This window comes from Megalops cyprinoides, chromosome 19 (assembly GCF_013368585.1).
Source record: "Megalops cyprinoides isolate fMegCyp1 chromosome 19, fMegCyp1.pri, whole genome shotgun sequence".
NCBI lineage: Eukaryota > Metazoa > Chordata > Actinopteri > Elopiformes > Megalopidae > Megalops > Megalops cyprinoides.
This window is the reverse complement of record NC_050601.1, coordinates 27,138,895-27,161,397: the sequence shown is the minus strand read 5'-3', so window position 1 is coordinate 27,161,397 and position 22,503 is coordinate 27,138,895. Positions and strand designations below refer to the sequence as shown.

General features: G+C 41.2%; 1 protein-coding gene across 1 annotated transcript in view; it reads left to right on the top strand.

Annotated features, from left to right (window-relative positions):
- The first annotated feature begins 626 nt into the window (after positions 1-626).
- The window catches only part of LOC118794847 (protein shisa-6), a 76,561-nt gene continuing 54,684 nt past the window's right edge, over positions 627-22,503 (top strand). The window contains exons 1-3 of the mRNA XM_036553131.1: positions 627-1,453; positions 8,324-8,481; positions 22,062-22,157. Of these exons, the coding sequence (XP_036409024.1) occupies positions 909-1,453; positions 8,324-8,481; positions 22,062-22,157 (799 nt within the window). The 5' untranslated portion in view covers positions 627-908. The remainder of the gene's footprint in view (positions 1,454-8,323; positions 8,482-22,061; positions 22,158-22,503) is intronic.

Sequence of the window (22,503 nt, the reverse complement as noted above, 5' to 3'; positions counted from 1 at the left end):
TACAGATGTATGACTATTTTTTCCTTCGAAATTCGACATCTATCGTCTTTCTCAAAGTTTCCAAAGCGCGTTTGAACTGAGGTAGGCTATGTGTGCACTTCGAGAAAATCCTCTTCGGATGCACCCGCTGTCCGTAATGCTGAAACAATTCGTCTGCAAGTAGCGGAATGTTGAGTGCCGCATATACAATACATTGCTGCTTTCTTTAAGTGTCTCTCTGGTCTCGTCGTCCTATAGAATCGTTTATGATATGTAGTGCTATAGAAAGGTTGGAAATGCATTGAACTGAACTGGTGGTGTTTTACTGAGCATGAGCAATTGAATTGGGTAATTTGCCTTTCCTGTTTTGTCAAAACACTGTTCAGTTCGTCAGGTGTACGATCAATAATTTATCTTTGTGTGCATTTCCACTGTGTGCAGGACAACTTTCAACTGGACAAGATTTAGCGCCCAATTATTCAAGGTATTTCTTCTGAGCGGCAATCTCGAAAATCTTCAGTGGAAATTTAAGTTCCAAAAAAAGACAGAAAACACTGATGCCCCCCCCCCCCCCCCCCCCCCACAACACACACACGCGCGCGCGCGCGCGCGCACACACACACACAAGAAAACCTCAGTGACTACAGAACATGACTCCAGTCACCGGGAAAAGCTTGATGATTGACATCTCTCTCCTGCCGAATTTGACGGATGAAAGAGGCATACCTCCGTCAGTCAGAGCATGGCTCTTTCAATAGCGGACAGCGCGAGAAAAGCATCGGGAATGCATCCCCGCGGGAAAGCGCAAGACTCGGTTGTCAGTTTTGAGACAACCGGAGCGGATAAGCTGTAGTCTTTTCTTGTGAAAAAGACAGGGATACTAAGGAGGGAAAATATCGAAACAGCTGGCGAAAAAAAAACCTCACGTCATGGGGATACAACACCTTCTGTTACTTTTAATATATCTGGACCCACTGAATGTATTATGCGCTGCTACAGGCAAGAAAAATAAGAATATCCCGAAGCGGACTCAGAAGGCTAAGGACCTGAACAGCACCGCTGTCCCCACGGCGGCTACGCGGAGGATCACGCAGGTCCAGCCGCCTGCAACCGGCGATCACGAGACGTGTCTGGGTTACTACGATGTCAGCGGACAGTTCGACAAAGAGTTTGAATGCAACAACACCGACCACCGGTACTGCTGTGGTAGCTGCTTTCTACGCTTCTGCTGTCAGTTTAAAGGAAACCGTTTAGATCAGAAGACCTGTACAAACTATAACACACCTGACTGGGTGAAAACTCAGCCTCCTTCACCTGTACCTACAGGTGAGACTTATGATCCCAACCTGGATCAAACGAACACAACGGTCTACATCACCTGTGGGGTCATAGCTTTTATCATCACCCTCGGGATTTCTGCAAAAGTGGCCTACGACAAAGCTACCAGACCTCCACAGGAAATGAATGTTCACAGGTAAGCAATGGCATTTCACAACAACCACAAATCTGAATCCCTTTTACAAAACTCACTGTCCACAATAAAAGTTAAAACTACCTCTACACCATTTTTGCATGGAAGGTACTACTAACGCTTTACATGTCTCACATCAATATTGTCTGAATGGTGAGCAGTCATGTCATTTTAATCTGTATGCAGTTGTAGAAATGGTAAACCAGAGCAGGCCAGAGGTGAGGCTGTTTTACGAGATAATTTATCACAATCTTCAGCAATACGTAAATTCACAAAATGACATTTCCGACTGGCTCTCTTTTAGAAGAGAGAGAAAAAAAATGAGAAATTAAGAATTATACACCCGAGACAACGCTAGATACAAGTAGTCTTCATAATAATACTCAAATTCCAATCTATTCAGCAATTTATCTACAATACAACAACTTATATTGGATTGCTTCTGCATTATAAAGACATGCCAGTGATGAGGCACACATTGTTTAATGTTTCGTCTAATGTTATCGACTGTGTCCCTTCTTTAAGGGGACACTGTCAATAATGAAATTCTGTCATGCTAATGGGTGGATTTACACAAGCCTCTGAAAATTAACCTTTGGAAAAGGGGAGGAAGGGTTACATTTCAGGCTGCTGATCCCCCCTGCAAGGAACGGCAGAGGAACGCATTGTGCAGGGTCCCTCCCCGGGTTAGCGTTCATCTTATGTGTGTGATGCACTCCTCTGAGTTAAATTGGTAGGGTGGCATGTTCAGCTAGTACCTGTGAGAGTCTAACACATTTTACTTGATACTGCTGAGCCACTGCAGGCAGCAGAGCAGGCGTGGTGGGAAATCACACACAAGTGTTGATGCCTAAAATTCTGCGCAGGCATAGCATTACCTTATCTGTAGCTGTTACAGGCTCTGTTTTATTGTAAACTGTAACTGCAAAGAACAGGGGGTGGTAGGGAGGTGCAGGGACACCTCACCCTGACAGTAGTTTACAAAAAGCCTTTGATTTTTTTCTTGCCTTACGGTGTCAGTTGGCTACATGCCACCCCCTTCTTTGCATGATGTAAGCACGGGACAGATATGGAGGTTTATTGGAATGCAACTTATATCCCCTAGGATTCTTCTTCTTTTTTAATCAATCACATTTTGTGCACCCCAGGTGGCGTCTGCTGTAACCTCAGCTGCTTTGAGCTTGCTGCAGAGAGGGGGTATGGAGTGTGTGGTGATACGGACTACACTGCAGAAGAGTTTGCTGTTCACCCCAGTTAGACAATTGGAAACATTCATTTACAAAAGCAGGCGTGTGTCTCCCCTGATAACCGGGCAGTGCAAATGAGAGACGGGGAACCTAATTCATGATACAGTAATGACCATAAGGGGAGGTATTATGCCGGAATACCCCTCTCTGCAGCACTGGGGAGGGATACACTGTACTTCAGTGGGTTTAAGCTCCGTTAGAGGGAGAGAAATGGCAGTTATTGGACCGGCAGTGATGGGGACCAGGATCAAGATCAAGATTCACTTTATTGTCCCACACTGTGGGAAATTTGGCTCGGGCTTCCACCCATGCTGCAATCCACATACATAAAGACAGGGTAAGACAGCTACAGGGAACAAGAAACATATCTAAGAACATTATAATCAAAAACATACACTGATGTTAAATAGATAAATATATAAATAGATAAAACCTATAATGCCAAAAAGTACAGAGAGGTGCTACAATTCACTGGAAATTGGCCATTGATTGATTGATTGATCCATCCCTATTACGACCCCCCTTCAGTCACACACTAAGTGAGTCCACTTCCAGGGAAAAGTGGAACTGTCTAACTATAAGGGAGGAGTCCTTTATAAAACCTCCACAACATGAATTAGAAGTAGGCAAAAGAGAAGAAAAATCCACAAGCATAAGCCATAAGCCACACTTATTTTGCATCTCAGTTTGCAGTGACTCAGATGCAGATATGAAATCACACAATTTGTAGGCAATTTGGGGTGGAGATAGTGTATCACATCCTGGCATATGGCTGCACATGCTTTGTGCATGAATCTGGCTACCTCTATGCAGTCTGTGATAGGAGCTTGATTAATCCCCCCAGAGGCTGATGTTGTCCCTTCTCATGAGTCATGTTGCTATGAGGCTGTGAAGTCTTGCCCGCCCTATCCTGCATAACCAAATGGCTCCAAAGAGCTACATGAGGCAAATTCCTACACCAATACCCCACTAAGCCCTTCCCCTGAAATGGCCCAGTACACAACCCATGCCAGAACAGAGGCTGATGGGAATATTTAACCCATTGGCATTAGTGACAATACCAATAAGGTGGAAAGGGAACCAGTTGGCTCCCCCGTAAACTGGAGGCTTGGATCATTCAGCACAGTGGGCTGCATGTCCTCTCATGAATGTGGTTAAGAATCACAAGTTAGTAGTTTGTGATCTCTTCTGGTCAGATACCAGAGAGCACACCAGCAACAATAAGCTCCTGGGTTCAGGAAAAGAATGCTATGGTTGTTTGCTGGGTGTGTTTTCAACTTCTGATCAAGTTGACAGACCAGTGACTTCTATCAACCACCTGTGATGCAGCCAACATACTGTGTACCAGGAGGTAAATGGCAGCACTGAAAAGAGGGAAAAAAGATTTTTTTAGATCAGAAGACCTGTACAAACTATAACACACCTGACTGGGTGAAAACTCAGCCTCCTTCACCTGTACCTACAGGTGAGACTTATGATCCCAACCTGGATCAAACAAACACAACGGTCTACATCACCTGTGGGGTCATAGCTTTTATCATCACCCTCGGGATTTCTGAAAAAAGATTTTTTTTACAATAAAATCCAACATCAATAATGTTCTTTTGGGTGTTTGTGGTGCTTGTCAAAAAGTGGATGTGGCAGCACAGTGCATCTTGAGGAAAGCTTTCATAAGAGTGGAAGGACGGCGTGGTTTTGGATGCTCTCGGCTGTCTGTGTTTGTCTCTGGCTGCTCGGGTTTTCTGTGCTGCGTGGTGACTCACCAGCTCTCGCTCTTATATATAGAGATAAAACTGCTGGTTTTAGCACATGAAGGTACACACTTGTGCGCCACACACACAATGCACACAGCAAAAACAATGTCAAAACATTTTCTCTATTAAGATAGTTTTTATAAAAAGTAAAATTAAATGCACTGTTAACTAAACCTACAGGGCAAACCATTTTTCAAACAATAAGACAAAAAAGTAACTAGAATATGTTGAAACACAGACCAGACTTGGTGTTTCATTGAATTGTCCTTATTACTTAATTGAGATGAAAGACAGAAAAACTATTATTTCTTCCTGTCCCTTCTTGCACGAGACTGTTTACTTTGCATGGTTAAGACTGCCGAATCTATGCAGCTGCAGAGAACTAGTATTTTCAAGTATTTTTCATCCCATATTTTATCTCTCACCCAGATTCACGCCCGAGACATTCTTCATGAATCGGTTATACTCAGCCTTGAACACAACAACCAAGGCTTATACACATCCAGCTGTGATGAGATACTGGCGATTTTGTCATCGTTTTGTTTGCCCCCACAGGGAAACTGGTGATCACTGTTGTTTTTAAACAGGCAAAGCACGTCGGAAAAAAAAATTAATGCGGCACAAACGTTCAGTATAGCCTGTGTCTGAATTCCAGCAGCGACACGAATCTCATGTAGAAACACTCACACTCTCACTGACCTAACAACTTCACAATTCCAGGATCTCTGAAAAGACATCGTTGGCGTTGCTTTCAGAAGCCAGTGGAAGAGGACATATTTTGTACTTTCTCGTGTCCTGGCATTGAGTGGCGCGGTAGGTTACCTTCCATTTGATAAACTGCTCAACTAAATGCGCAGAGTGCATTTTCTAATTACATGAACGGTGCACGTTAAAATGAGTTAAGTGGTCTCCCGATGCGACTGAGCCCAGCGCTGCGCTAATCAGAACAGAGCTGTGACAGCCTGTTGATTGGCTGGAAGACCTCTGTTGCTCTGTGACATTCATTGAGGCACCATAAATCTGCGTTCGAACCCCCCGATAGTGACTGCCGTTGTTGTCAAGTTAAAGATTTTGTCAGCAGGATAAGTGATATTCAGACCAAAGTGATATATACTGTATGTACAGAAGTTGCAGGGTATTCTGCCAATCTGTCCTTAACTGGCTGTCAAAAATCTAAAATGCACTTAATGTAATCATAGTAGCGTAGTGCCCACGACGGCAAACTTGCAACCGCGACCAGTCTTCCCATTTAATTTAAAGCGTGCCATAGGAAAAAAAATGTAACGTGAAGGGGCCATTTTCATCATTCACATGTAAGATGCAAACAGACAGTTCAAGTTAATATGGATGTGTTGCAAAAGCACGGTAATAGGGAGGGGAATGAACTATACCCAGCCAATAACCCCAGCTGAACATGTAGGCACACCTGTGAACCTAAACTGCCTGAAATATTTGCAATATGCTGAACAAATATTTAAGTTGGGACAATTTTAATGATAATGAAGAGAACTGTTTGTTTCAAAAGACATTAAGTAGTAACAATCACAATTGAAAGCGAAAGGCGTATCAGTAATTGTATGTTCCGTTCTCGGCAAAGTTTAGGAAAAGAAATTTTCAATGTGAGCAGCCCGAGAAGAATACGTTTTTTGTCTGTAGATTTTTTATATTCAAATAGATTCCTCAGAGAACGTTACAAATATAAAAGTGGAGGAATATAATGTGAAATGATGTGTTTGAGCATATGGTTATAATTTTCGCGGAATTTATTTATACAATATTGCCGATTCATTGTAAAATTAAGTATATGAGTCTACATACAGTTGCATGGGAGAAAGTGGAAGAAAGATGTGCGACTGGGGTCGGTTTTCTCCAAGTGTGTGCAATATAAATGTCACGTTCCGGGAATGTAGTACATTTCCAGTTTGCCTGGTCTGTGCATCGTGGTTTGTTTCAAAATCCTGTTAATGAGATGAGATGACAATTAGGGAGTTAGTCTTCAATTTCGCAGGCATGTGGAGGACTAGGCTATTTCCATATGAAATGAGGGGACACTTATCTGTCCGGGCACATTAGCGTTGTTTTCAAAGTTTTGACATCTGTGTCACAAAATCCAGCAACATTTCTTGATTTGAGGGGAAAATATTTGCATAAAACATTTGCTAACGTTTACACGTCCTGTTTAATTAACAGGTAGGGTAGTAGGGTGGTTCAGGTAGGGTGAAGCAGTGATGGAAAGCACTATGATGGATCTTACATAACTATTAACTGCCATTGCATCATTGCATGTTCATTGGGTAAAACCATTTAAAATTAAGCTCAATCCATACATTTATTCTGACGTGCGGGATGCACCTAAATCCCAGATGTCAAAAATGAATGTAACCTTTTAGCACAGAGTCAGCTAGAACACAATGCAAATAAGTCTAAAAAAATCTAAAACTCTGATTAGATCTATTTGATAACTGCACACATCAACGAGGCGAGTAACGCTACGTCGTAAATTATTTGTCTCTCGTATAAAACGGGCATGTTTTTCCGGTCAAGGTTTCACTGAAGGGCCCGACTATGTGTCTGCGCCGAGACAAGATGCAGGACATGCTGCTTTTAGAGAAGCATGATTTCATTTTTATATGTAAAGGGAATTAAAGCCATAGACCCAAACTCTTAATTTCACATAAATAGGTTCTCAATAGTGTGGTGCTTACTGTTTGGAAAGCCCTGAGATCAAGAAACGGATGAAACTGGATGAGGATTTCAAGTGCTTCGTAACCAACAACAAAAGTGATCATTTTATTCTTTTACACTAGCATTCAAGATTTATTGTCCGAGAATCCAGAGTCATCCTGGAGAGGGGATGAGAGGTGCTCGATTAGGAAAAGAATATTTTAATATCACGTTATTTGAAACTCACATCCCAGCTGCTTGCTCATGCGCGCACTGTGGAAGGCACCGCAGTCCGCCGGGGCGTCGGAAATCAGGTCGCTTCTGTCTGTGGATAAGATGCGATAAAAAAGAGAAAGAAATATGTATCCACCCTGGACGAGGGAGGCTATTAATACACGATCCCAATGTCACGCGCAGTGACATGAAGACAGGGAGAGGTGTGCTGCTGGGCTGCTGCTGTAACAGGTCGTCATTGACACAGTTTAGCGGCGAGCCCGGCTCTGTTCCGAAAAGCAAGTCGCCCGCCCTTGTTGCAGTGCGGTGTTGCGTGACAATTAACAAGCAAAATATTACAGGTAGCGCTTCTGAACTCTGATACCACTTAGTTCCAGCGCGATTGTGATAAGTTACTTCACATATCAGATATCGTTTAAATTCAGCGTTATTGTTGTTGCTTTCTGTGTAATGATCGACACACGTTGTGGGGGTGTAACTTGTAATAGCGCGCTACTACCACATTTTATCGTGTGATTATGCCTTTAACATGAGCTGTGAAGCAAAGTGCAACCGCACTGGGGATTGCAGAAGAGAAACAGGACAAAGAGCGCAAAGCGAGTTGTTTTCGTATAAAAGCTGCAGCACAAAAGGAATGCGATTTCCATTTGAAAACCTCTGGTGGGATGAATGCATAATTGCACATTCAGGAGAAGGCCCAATGCACTGCTTTTGTGATTCCCTGGTCCCCCAAGATTAAGTCCACTTGTACCCGGTGCGGCTTGGCAAAAGAACAATATTGAAGAGTGGCTCATTTACCGCCACTGGTGTGATTCCCACCATCCGATTCAGGACCTCTCCCCAGCTCCCTAGATAGCCAATCTGTGACTCAAAACTCAGTCACACGGCGGGCAATAGGAAACAGGTAGAAACTTTAGTTATGGAATTGCCAGAACATCTCTATTCACTGCATATGTTTTTTTGTCCTCCTACAGAGCCCTGGCAGACATTTTAAGACAACAAGGACCCATTCCGATATCTCAGTATGAGCATGAGAACATTGCAGCAATGGATGGCTCACCTAAAGAGAACACGCCTGTGCGGACCTCCAAGAACCACTACACCCCGGTTCATGCATCAAAGCCAAACCACGGTAGGCATCTTTGGCTATGGGCTGCTCACAGTGTAAACCAGCATTGTGAGTGCAGGACCCTGAATTTGTGGTACACACAGTTGAATGAATATGAATCTGAATCATACAATTCACATGCTTAGCCATGTTCCTACCCTGCGTGACCTGCTGTACATCACTCCGAATGTCACCTGTTATCCATCTGTACAGATGAATATTCACTGCAGCAGCTCATATATTACGCTGGGGATACACACACCCAACTGTCCATCCAAAAATGCTGGTGGCTGATCATCACCTGCAGTAGTCACTGTGAAATGTCCCACTTGTAGTCTGTAGTCGCCCACTGTTGATGGCCATCGTTCCTGATTCATTCCTGATCATTCTGATTCATGATTCCGAACGTACTGTTTACATGAAAGCGATCGGATAGTTTGTGCGCTTTTACATGTCACAAGCGTACAACTGGAATAGATACTCTAGCTAGCCAACTAACGTTAGTTCTAGAGTGGACAGGCGGCTACACTATACCTACTACTTCTGGTTGCTTTATAGGATATTGAATAGAAACAGCAACCTCCGACTTTAACCTGAAAAGTAGCTGGCAAATTGAACACAAAAATCTAGCCAACAACCGTAATCCAAATGTACGAGTATTGTGTGTGAGGTGGGAGGGAGAGGTGACTTAGGCTACCAGAGATGTTTTCCTTTGAGACAGAACTCTCCGGTGTCTTAGGCGAGCTGAGCCCAACATCAACATCGTGTTGGACTGCGGTAGCCAGCGGCCGTTGTCCCATAATTTCCTCCATAATGCCAAAAAATGGAAAGTTGTTAGGGGCTGCACCACTTTTGTTTTGGTCAGATTTTGCCTTATAATACCCACTCTTCAGCCCCTTCCAGCGGTTCTTAATTTGGTCAATAGACCCGTTTACCCCCGCTTCATTAAGATTCTCCCAAACTTGCTTAAATATCTCGTTGTTGCAGGATTTGCACCCATCTAGTCGTTCGACTTTTCTTAATTCTTTGAGAATGTTTAACATGTTTTTTTTTTTAACTCTGTCATGCATAGTAAAACGTCAATACGTCATTAGTTCGCGTAATGAACATCCACAGAATGTTCCAAGTGCAGAAGGCAATCCGATTGAGCGTCTACATGGCTAATATTTTCCTATCGAACGGATTATCAGAAATCTGCACCACTTTAAATCCAATTGAATTCTCGATCAGATTGGGGTATTTCATTCCGATCAAAGTGTTTACACGAGGCATTTTCATTCCGACTGAGCGTGAATCCGATTATTAAGTGAATATTAGGCCTGCGTGTAAACGCACCTACTGTGTTTTAAAATTTTTAACAGTTTTTTTTAAAGAATGCATATTTGACTAAGGTTCTGAAAGGTTATCTTTAGAATTTAGCATTGTTGTGGCAAACATTTTGGCACCTCCATGTTAAGTCTATGGGCATTCCATCGCAGTTTCTTCAGAATTGTAAATGTTAATTCAAAAACTGTACATTACACGAAAACATGAGTTAGAAAAGGCACAAGCCACCCTAAATAGGCTACATTGTGAGTGAGAAAGGAGCATCTTAACAATTTAACGTATTATATATAATACATATACGCAATACGCATATATGCGTAGTGTATAATTGTTGGAGTAATTGCAGTTCTGAACATGTGAAATTTCACTTGTTTTGTCACTGTATCTACTCGTTAGCTAGTTAGCTTTAATAGTACACCTACTAGCGTACTAGCTAGCTGAATAGCTAATCCAGTGCAGCCAAACTATGTAAAATAGCTAGCTAGCTATCAATATTAGCTTAAATAATGAAAAAGAGAACTTACTTCAAGATGCTTCTTCAAGTTAGAGATTGACTCTTTTGAAGCGGATAGCAGTTTGGTTGCTGCCAAACAGCTTGCGTTGTACTGTTATGTTGCGACCTTATTTGAAATTTGAAAGTAAAATGGTCCCGGTATTTCCATGACATAAACGCATTACGCTGGTTGCTTTCTGTCTCACTCTCCATTCTACTGTCTTGTGAGTCAGACAGGCTGCATTCTTTTTTTTTTTTTTTTCGTGAGGGGCATATGGGAGCTACACCCCGGAGTTGCCTACCTATCATTGGATAGATTTTCCAACTGAATAAACATTAAATGAAAAAATAAATGAAATTAAATGAAAAAAAAAATCCAATGTAATCCCTTTAGTAATCTTAATATTTTTAAAAAGTAACTGTAATTTGATTACCATCAATTTAAATGGTAGCTGTAACGGAATACTCATATTTTGTATTTTAAATACGTAATGCCGTTACAAGTATTCCGTTACTCCCCAACCCTGTATATATATGTATGGTCACAAGTAGCAGTCATCTTCTGGTCCCTAAGCAATACTGCTGCCGTGTGGGTATAAATGGTCACCAGGCTCATCAGTGCTGATTTAACATGACCTGACCCGATAAAAGCTCTAAACAGGGACCCACTTTCCTGAATCCATGCACAATGGGAGCTAATCCACGAACTGTGCCGAATACTACAACCAAGTGATTAAAAATGTCTTGACTATTAACATTTCAGTGTGTATTTCAAAAATAGCATTGGTTAATTACAGCGATACAAGCACGTAGAAACCATTTTTACACTGTGGAGGCGTTTGGCAAAACAAAACAGTGCAACATTCTTTGAATTTGTGTGGATGCTGTTTAAACCAAGTAATTAATTGGTGAGCTACAATTGGTGTCATTCGCCTCCTCCCCAAAAAGCAACATAAAATAATCAATGTCTTTTACTTCTCCAAAGCTTTGCCAAAATGAAGTTCAGCCAAAAGAAACTGATGTATGTGAAGGCGATACATTTAATAAATGTTTCTAGTTGTGAAGTACCCAAAAAAACAAACAAAAACAAACAAACAAAAAAAAAAAACAAATGAAAAGCAAATGTTTAGATATGTGCGAACTATCAGTAATTTTTTTTTTTGGTGAATGTATTGAAAACATTCATGTAAAGTTTCAACATCAAAATCTGTCATTTATTGTCACATACACAGGATATCCACATTCTATCAGTGATATAGAATAATGCTGTTATTTCTAATGAGTTCACTTATTCACGTTGCATAATAATGGTTTCATGAAAGGTGGACAGAAGCATTTACAAATCCAGGCCTGTCACCTTAATCTATTGTAAATTGTGCTTGACAGGGAATCAAAAGGATTCTGAAATGCTGTTTCAGAATCTCTCAGGCTGTATTAACTGAATGTATTTTTTTTTTTTTTTGCTTTCATATCACATATAAGGAATTATTTTCAAAACAGTCAGGTACAGATTGACTGAGTCTGTGTATGCAATACTGAGGTCTGAAATCAAAGGAAAAAAGATCTGGTTGTGGATTCCAAATGCTGTCCATGCGTAAACCATACATTATTATGATCCTCAGCATAACTTGCATTCATACATTTTTCTTTAATCTTTATGAAGCAGCTGTAGAATGGTGTCCATGCATAAGCATTTAATTTACTTCTTGTTTTTATTATTCAGTTTCTTTTAATTGGTTCACATTTGTTTCACAGTGCACAAGTAATTAGCATGTGAAGTAGCAGGATTAAACCACATTTTAAGAGCGTCCAAAGCAGAAAATTATGAACAGATTGAAAAAGTACTACATAAGAAAAATGACGTGTTTTATGTAAAAAATTAAATTTACAAAATTACATTAAAAACCATACAAATTATTTTTGTCCTATCCGATTTTACATATCAATCGTAAGCAGTTAGCATAAAGATAAGCAGTAATCCCATTATTTCATCCCATGCTGAGCTCAGACAGATTAGCTCAGTCCAGAAATGGTTTCCATGTCCTTGTAAGCACTTAAACGGGTATTACGTGATATGTATTCTGCTAGTAAGCCTCCCCAGGGAGGCAGCATAGTTTCCTGCCAGTTTGAGAGTAATGGAGCCTCCAATATCCAATATACACTGTTCTTAATACTGTTCTCCTGGCTCTGTACAGTAATAGCCCAAATAGTTTTCTCTAAAATCCCCAGTAAATCCTTTGAAGCTTTCAGACATGAGTTAAATGTATACTATCTGTATTAAGTTACATGAATGTGTCAGTATTGCACAGATGTCTTTAGTGATCGTACCTCCAAATCCTTATGGTAGCTGGAGAGGTCTAAAGTACATGAATATACAGTGTTGGTAGTTTTGCAAGTTACCAATTACTTCACACTGGAAGAAGTTGAACTACAGCAAAGCTACCCTAGGGAGAAATCTAGTTTGGTTAACTAAATCTACCTAGAAAAAGTAGTTCAAACTACATTGTGAAAAAATGATCAAATTGACATCACATGTACATGTGATGCTAAATTATAACAAAATATAATACAAAAAAGTCACATGCCAGCAAGAAATGCCACTCGAACCCGAACCGTGTCACTAGCCGACAGTGACCGGGAGTCACAGGCGGAACACATTGGCTTCGTTCTGCAGGGATAGGGGTGGGTACGTCAACAGGGGCTTCGGTCCAATTAGCAAGAGCGACCCTTGCTGGTCAATCAGGTGCCTGTGGTCCACGTGCCAAAGCTGCATATGAAATGTCTTCCTCTGACTCATCTCTGTTCTAGCTTAGCTTGTGGACCTTGTGGAAAGAAGCAGCGGCTGACATCACGTGTCTCGGAGGAGGGCACAGTCTTGTCCATGCTCTCCTGGATTGACAGTGGGGGTTGTACAATGGGACCAAATGATAACAAATTGGCCATTCCGAATTGGGGAGAAAATGAAAAAAGGAAAAAAATGCCTCTCAAATGAGTTTATTGCAAAAAGTGCCAACTTGTTCACAGGTCATATATAAACCAAAAAAATAAAATACCCCAGTATTCATGGGAAAGTGCAAGGAATGTCAGCTTTTTATGGCCCAAAATTGTTTCTAGTTTCAGTAGTTAACTACACAAAAAATGGCAAAAAAGTAATTTAACTACTTGAATCACTATGCAGATATGAATGTAGTTGAACTACCAGCAAGCTACTGCAAAATGTACTTAAACTACTAGTTTTTCTACTACTACTTTTTCTAAAAAGAAGATTACCTGGCTTTAGTATTCGTAACTGTGTGTTTAATTTCATCACCACTGTAGCATCAACCACTGAACCCACATAGGAATGCAGGGTGAGGTGCAATCCTACAATACACAAGCACACCTACCAAGACTATTCTCCACACTACAAGTCCCACAGTGTACCAGAATGCACACACCATCAGAGGCTCATCCCCTTGACATTACCTGAGGTCTTTCCTTTTATTAATAAACATGACACATTTACTAGGACTGATTCATCCACATCCCTTTCCCACAAAAAGCTAAATATTCACTGAGTGCTGTGTCATTCATGTTAGACTATAAACACATGAGATCACTTTCTCCTGAACTTTGCTTCTGAATATTGTATTGAGGGTCAGGTTTATTGATTTTTATATCAGCACATATCTAAGAAGTGGCCCTTTTAAATGTAAAATTTCATTTTTATAGAGTTAAAAGTAAGCCTTATGTGTTTTTATGTTCAAGTGCTCCTTCTCTCATGGAGCAGTTTGAATGCTGTCTTGGAATGAAAATCTGTTCTTTGTGTTGTGGGAGCCCTTAATCTTACAAAAATCTTAATAGAATTTTAAGCCAAGTCTGTAATATACCTGAAACACTATTGTGATTCTTTTGACCAAATGTTTTTTTGTCAGAACCAAAAGGAAAAAAAAAACCAAAAAAACAAATTGGAACCCCAATGGCCCACATTCACGTGACTGTATGTCAGTGTTTCCAGGGTCTTCTATAATTCACATTGCATTGTGCTGCTGAGGAATACAATCTAATATTTAGCACTACCAGACTGCCCATATTTGTAGATAACTGCAGTTTATTTAGTCTTATTCTTTGCTTGCTCCCCTGGCATAGACGGTTTGTCCCATTGTGAAGGGTACTGCATTGGTTAACATTAAATTAACCAGGGTAACACATGAAGTGGGCACAGTAATCTAGGCATAAATAGTAATTATACTTATTTATAAAAGTCATATGTGAGAGCTACACCATCTCTCCAGGCCACTCATAATCTTGTCCAGTCTCATCCAATTTCAGTTTAACTAATTTTGTATGTCATGTGAGGATCCTGATACCAAAATAAATCTTTTCCTTCTTGTACTAGTTGAATAGGAGGGGAATGGATAGGAAGATGGATATCATTCATTGTGTTGGTTTTTGACACATTTATTTTACAGTATATATACTGTTTGGACTGCTACCCTGACTGTGACTCCGCTACCGTGACTGCTACCATGACCACTACCTTGAATGCTATCCTGACTGCTGACTGTGCCCTACCTTCCTTGCCTGAATGGCACTGAAATGCATGCAGTAACTGCTTTATAGTACAGTGTTTATATTCTAAATAAAACCAGCTTGGCCTGACTTTATTAATTATTAATCTTGACAGAGACTGGTCCAGATAACCTTTTACCTTTAGTTAAAGTTATTGCCTACATAATCTCCTTCTCTGTTGTGCCCCACCAAGAAACTGTTGTTTGGATTTAGAAAGCCCACGAAAACATCATAGACAAGACACCTTTTCATGTGTCCTGTGAACAGGTGTTATCAGGCTAACACACAACAATGTCTTACAGTATGTTGCAAAAACTGAATTATTCATTTGTTATCAAAGTATCTATGACTATGACTTCTTTGTCAGTGTCAGTTATGGTTGAGGTTCAAGGTGAAGTTTGATTAATCTTGCTACACGTTTGCTTCATATTCACACTACCTTAGCCCCTGATAAAACAGCTTTTGGGACCTTATCTAAAATAAGTGCCTTTCTCACAGCTTTTAGTCCTCATATCTGTTGTCAATGAGCATTGGGGTGATTGGCCTTTTGTTGTTTCTCTTAATCATGTGGTTTGTGTTCCAATTCTTGTTGTTCCAATATAGTTTTTTCCCCTGTGTGTGAAAGAGATATAAAAGCTGTAGTTCTTTCCTGTAAAGTTCCTAGATTTGTTTCTGCATCATCTAACTGTTTTGTTTCTGACTACATTTTTTTCTGGGTTGAACAACAGATAATTAAACCTCCAGCCACAATTAGATATTAATGTGTGATGCATGTTTTATGCATGCATTGAATCGATTTTGCAACTTTGTATCATTACAGTCACTTATGGAGCAATAAATAGCCCAATGGATGGGTGAAATATGAATGCATATGTTAACAAAAAACTAAAATCTCTGGCCCCAGAGATTCCAAGCCTTCCACCATACTAGTCTCCTTTAACATTTCTGCCATTGCAATTGCATCACACATTTTTTGTTGTGCTGTAGGTGATGATTTGTTGAAAAATCCACCTAATCCATTGCAAAATCACAGTTGGAATGAAACTGGCATGTAAATTTTCAAGTATGATCATTATCCAGATCTGCATTTAGTATTTGAAATTGTACAGTGTGGTGAAGTGTTAAAAAGTAGGGCATGTAGCCCAAAGGACGATGGACTGGGCAAGGCAATTAACCCAAAATTGCCTCAGAAAACATCCAGCTTTAGAAGTGGATAACATGTAAAAACTGTGAACTGTAAACTGTAAACTTCTTTAAGCAAACTTAAGATAAACCATTTGGATCTTCTCTCTGCACAGATTATCATGTATAAATACATAGTTGTTTTTTTAATGATGTGGAAGGGTGGCCAGGTGTATCTAAACTGCCATTCCCCTGTGGAGGGAAAGTACATTAGTACGTTACATTACATTGCATGCTTTTATCAGACGTTCTTATCCAGAGTGACTTCCAGCACAATAGAACATAAGTGTATCCATTCAAGTTAAATGAGCAACATGTCAGACCAAGCTAACAAACCATGAGTCGGAACATAACACCATACAAGCCCTACCACAAGTTAACTTGTGCAAGCTGACTAGGCAACGGAAGCCAAGTGCAATCGAAAATACATCACAATACTACACGTAAAATAAACATCAGTCCTAGAGGTAGCAGGTGTTAGGGGGTTGAGGATGAGGTAGAACTTAGATGCGGTCTGAAGAGGTGGGTCTTCAGTATGTGTCGGAAGATGGCCAGGGATTCTGCTGTCCTGACCTGTGTGAGGAATTCATTCCACCACTTAATTAAACCAGTGCTACCACTCCTGCAAGCTCCATGTGTTTGTCACTGCACAGCAGTTGATAACCTGATAGACAGCCCACCCAAAAGCCCCTCTTTGTGCATTAGAGGTGTAGCTTTTTAAAACAGACAGACAGGTCCCGCTGGCAACTGATCTCAGAGCAATTTGTATATGATTTCACAGCTTGTGGGGTGGGCATAGAAAAACTGTGCTTTTCATCTCAGTAACAGAAGAATACTCATTTCAGGAGATGTCTGAAATAGAAAGACTGTTTTTGTTTGATTGGCTCTTCGTGTGGAGTTATAGTTTTTTCCCCTGTGTGTGAAAGAGATATAAAAGCTGTAGTTCTGTGTGAGGAATTCATTCCACCACTGAGGGACCAGTACAGATAGGAATTATGTCTGAGAGGAACAACTCCATCAGGATGGGACAGTCAGTTGCCCCGTAGATGCAGAGCATAACAACCTTGATGAAACATAGGGTTTGAAGACCGTTCATAGGTATGAGGGGGCTGTCCCATTAACTGTCCTGTATGCCAGCACCAAGGTTTTAACCTTGATGTAAGTGCTAACAGGAAGCCAGTGAAGTGAGGTGAGGAGGGGAGTAACTTGACTACTTTTAGGGAGATTGTAAGTCATGCGGCTGCATTCTGGATTAGTTGTAAGGGTTTGATTGCACAGGCAGGATTGCACAGGCAGTACAAATAATTCAGCTGTCCAACCCAGTTGACCAAACCCTTTCATTCTGTATTCTCCTTGTAAGTTACATGTGTTGTTTCCTGTTGTAGTGAATATCTTAAAAAAGAAAACATCTTTCTCTGTTGGTTCATGAAATTCTCTCTTTTTACATCCGATGTGCAAATCTTTACGGGGAATGTAACGGGGGTGAATAAGTCAGACGTAGATCATTATCTGTGTGCTTTAACATTTTTCAACTTTTACAGTAAATTCCTACCCAAACACTATGAATTCTTCCTTGTATTACTTCACATTATCCGGACTGACAAAGCTCAGCAGCTAACAGTCACTCCAGTGTAATTAGGCTTTTAATGACATCAGCACCCACAACCCAGCAACCATAACACATGCTGTTATTATTGTCATTTCGACAGAACAGATAATAGGGGGGGGCAAAGCGGTTGGCAGCAATGTCATAACGATATGAAGTGCAACAGTATGTTATAAATTTAGTAGTTTAAAGGCTATAATGGTATGTACCTTACACACAGTCTGGCCGATGGTCTAACACTAACATATCATGCAAGTCAGTATGACCTTGCTGTGGAGGGTCAAATTGCCCTTTTTTGCCATGGAAAAGTAAACTCTGCTCTCTAACTCTTATAACAAAACTTCCATGACTGAAACATCCAAGCAGGTTACACATCTCAGACCCAGTGCCAAAAGTTCTGCAGGGATTACGTACTTTGTAGCAAACACAGTCTTAGAAACTACTGTTTAGATCTTGGTGTCTGATCTGGGATAGCTGGGTAAATCAGTGCATGTTCTATCCCACTCTCTGTCTTTAGGGGCTGGTTGTGGATTCTGTCACCACTGATGTTGACAGTGTGTTCTTTCTTAGCGTGTTTTGCTTCATGCCCTCTTGATCACCATACTGTAGTCACAGAGCTGAATATACACTTCTCTCAGTGCAGTGGCTCATCCCCTGTGTCCTCCATTAGTTTTCTCTCCACTGTTTTTCTCTTCCATGCTAGTTACTTGGCAGCCACTTATTCAGGAAAGAAGTGCTTCTGGCCTGGCACTTTCAGGTGCTTCTGGAAGATGGATCACTTTTGTGTTGCAGTGCCTTGACCTGTCCACCTGCACCTCCAGCCTCCTCAGCGCCCCTTCATGCAGTTTTCTGCTGCTCAGAGTTGAGCCCAGATTTCATCTGTCAGATCCTTCACATCCAAGATTCTTTATCCTCGTTTCAAATGGTTTTCAGCTACCATGACTCATTCCAACAGACTGAACTGACCACAGATAATGCAGTGGGATCTGTCATCAAGAGAAGTACCCAAGCTTGCAATTACTCCTTCACAAAGCAAGTGGCTCTATGTCTGGGCCAGCTGCCGTTTGTTGACATGTTCATTTGTCCTCTCTTTCTGCTCCTGTCTCTTCCTTCTTGGGCTTTGGTCTCAAATTTCATTTCTCTGCAGTGAGAGAGGCCAAAGACCTGCAAGGGAAATTCCCCATTGTCTATTTTAACCCCAACAGTGATACAATACAGTACCCCCACCCCACACACACAAACAACTGTGCAGCATTACTGTGCCTTCAGACCCCATAATGCTAGTCAGTGTATGAATTTGCTGAGGAAGGGGGGTTGTGTTCAGACAGAGGGAGACAGAAAAACTATTTTAACTAGAATAAGCATTGTTAAAAAAAAAAGACAGCCGTTTCTCACTTAAATCAGTTTGTGTTTTTTGCTCAGATTTTGTAAGAAGTATATCAATGGAGATAAGAGCTGCTGTGCAACATTTGCCTTAAGGGTGTCAATTCTATCAGTTCTGGGCTCCGCAGACACTCCAGTTTGGATTGTTAAGTAGCTCAAAGGTACACAGCTCTGGTCCCAGAGGACAGCATTCCTGGGGTTCTTTTCCACCTCAACACTCAAGCACTTGATGTAGCTATTGAGCTATTAATTAGCTTAATTAAACCAGTGCTACCACTCCTGCAAGCTCCATGTGTTTGTCACTGCACAGCAGTTGATAACCTGATAGACAGCCCACCCAAAAGCCCCTCTTTGTGCATTAGAGGTGTAGCTTTTTAAAACAGACAGACAGGTCCCGCTGGCAACTGATCTCAGAGCAATTTGTATATGATTTCACAGCTTGTGGGGTGGGCATAGAAAAACTGTGCTTTTCATCTCAGTAACAGAAGAATACTCATTTCAGGAGATGTCTGAAATAGAAAGACTGTTTTTGTTTGATTGGCTCTTCGTGTGGAGTTGTTGGAAATAATGTATGAGTGACACATTCGAGCTTACACGCTTCCCAGGAGGAGTGATAGCCCTCAATATGCTTGTTCTGGTTGCAGCACCCGCCTTGCAGCTCCTGTAACAGCTGTAGTATCCTTGTCATGGGATCAGAGGGAGAGGAGAGGACTGTGGGGAGACCAGGAGGAGAGAGGGGGAGGCCCTGAATTAACACCAAGACTTGGGGGTCATGTGTGGGTCAGCTCCTGGCCAAATGATGATGTTAACTCCCAACTCTTACAACAATTTTTCAGCTGACAAATATAAATATCAACCCAACAAAAAAAGAGGTTGCTCTGTGATTTTGTATTTGGTGAGATTTGCAAAATGATGTGGGTAGTCTGCTATGGGACTGTATCAGATGTGCTTATATGACCCACCCAGCTTACTGGGGTGGGTGACTGGGCATGGGTACTATCATTGTTACTAGTGGTACATTGTGTCCCAGCAGGAAGGATAGCTCCTTTGTCCTCGTCATGGATCGATTACACAGTCTCTAAATAGGCAACTTTTAACAAGAAGATGTAATTGTTTGCCCCTCTAAACTCTGCAAGTAAGGGGGTGGTGGAGAAAGAGAAAGACTAATGCCATATAAAGTTTGGACCGAATCCCCTACCTGATGTGGATCCCTGCCACCCCGGAAAGTTCTAGCTAAAAATCAAGATTGGACAAGTGAATGTCTTTTGAGGAAGATGTCTGCTGTTCTTGTCCAGAGATAAGTCATCTTTTTTTCTGTGCTTGGTTGTGTCGTTCCTCCTACTTTCTGCCAGTCTCCAGATCCCTGCTCCCCAGTCTCACCTCGCCTGCTCGGTGCCCTACTAAGGTGTCCTAGATTCTCTGTGCAGAGATTCACGGCTGTCAAGCCAGACAGAGTACTTCTGTTGCAGGAGCTCACTGCCCTCCAGCAATAACCTTCACCCCACTCCACCGTCGTCCCCGACTCCTTGCAGTTCTGAATCGCACTGGGGGCTCGAGACTCCCTTGGATGATGAAAAGACCTTGCAGCTCTTTGGGGTGAGAGCAGGGGTGTTAACCCCATGGATCCTGGCCAAGGTCCAAATCCTCAGTTCTCAGTATGGTTGCCTTCTACATTGAACTGCCCATTATGTGTTGCATTGGCATAAAAATGGAAGGGGATTGCGTTTGACCTTGCTGGTTATGTAAAGGTTAAAAAACGTGGCACTCATATGGAGTGAATTTTCGTGCCAAAGGTCTGTAGCATAGATTGAGAAAAAAAGGCTTACAGCTCAAAAGTGTAAAAATCATATGCTTGCATAGAAAAAATTGAAATCCCTGTTAAACAACCATAAATTCAGCTAATAAATGAAAACTCCCCATTTGGAAGTACTAAATATCTAAATTAATAGCAATCATTCTACCACAGGCAAAGGGCTCCTTTAAGTTCAGTATTTCATTTTTTTTGGCTGTGTGTTCTTACCTCACACAAACATGTCAAAACATGCAGCTCAGATTTGTAACTGTTTAGACACAACAACACTCAGTATAACATCCAGCAAGTCAAAGGAGAGCATCAATACTGCATGAATCAGGGTTGACATTCCAAATAGCAGCTATGGAGACATCCAGACAGCTATATTCATTTCATAGCTGTTGTTAAATTAATTCATCCGTTCATCCAATGCTAACTGCCAAGTTTTGATTGATCTGGGAAGTTCTGGGTTAAATGAAGGAGCTTGGTAGCTCAGTTTGAATTCTTTTAACTGATTTAGGTAGTTGGTTGACAATCCAGCAGTATTGTGCAAGTTCACACTTCACAAGAGCTAGTTCAAAGTTCAGTTCACACAAATTAAAATGAACAAGTTCACGTACATAGTTCACAATTTTGAATTTTGAACAAGTTCACAGTCCCAGTTCATTTCTTCCATTTTTTTTAAATGAGCTGCTCTGAGCTTATCTTTTTCAGTAGAACCTCCTCCTACCCATCCATCCACAGCCCCCAATCATTGCCATTTCCCACTGGTTGTGTATACTTGTACATTCATAAGTTATGTATTTTACAAGTGGAAGTGCAAAAGCAAGAATAATCATTATGTAACCCTACAGTTATCGCTTTGTATTAAGTCATTAACTTCTCCATGGCTGAATTAGCAGTGATTGGTTGATTAACCCAGATATGTTACCTGGACTATGTTCTCTCATGGTGCATTCTCTGTGCTGTTAAACATCTCAGGAAAAAATGCTACCCCATTCGTCATAGACAAAGATATCAAATTCCCTGTCTGTGCGTGTGTGTGAATATGCTTGTGTAAGTGTATACATATCCACTTGTTCATGAGTCTGTGTATGTGTGTGGGTGTAGTGTAAACAGAATCTTTGAAGTCAATAAAAATGAACAACCCAAACTTTGTATAAAATGCAGTATTGCATTCAGAAAACACAGAACCAGTAATGATGGCAGAGTAATAACACTACATCGTCTTCTACCCTGGCCGTGTCTAATTCCTGTCTCTTTTTCCTCAGGACACTACAGTAAAGAAAATTACCGCAGCGGGGGGCTGGACCCTCACAACTTCATCTCGTCGGGGTTTGTCACGCTTGGACGAGGACATCTCAAAGGTAGCTTTCTTTTGCTATGGCAGTTACCTTAAGATCACCGCTTTTTTTTTCCTTTTTCTTTCTTTTTTTTTTGAAAAGTTGGCTGCCGGCTCAATCCACAGACCTGTTTGTACATTTCAGTTGAATTTTCATTGGTCTGTCCGCAGTGTCCTCTCCTGCTTCCTGGGCTGGTGAGAGACCATGGCACTCATTTCCAGACCTAGTTTTAGAATAAAGTGGGTTCCCCAGTGCGCTGCTGCCGAGTAGGGAGTCATGGCATTTGTCATGCTGGGACACAGTGATGGCATGCAGGACTCCCACCACCACGCCTCAATGGGGGATGGAAATAATGTAATAATGCATTTAC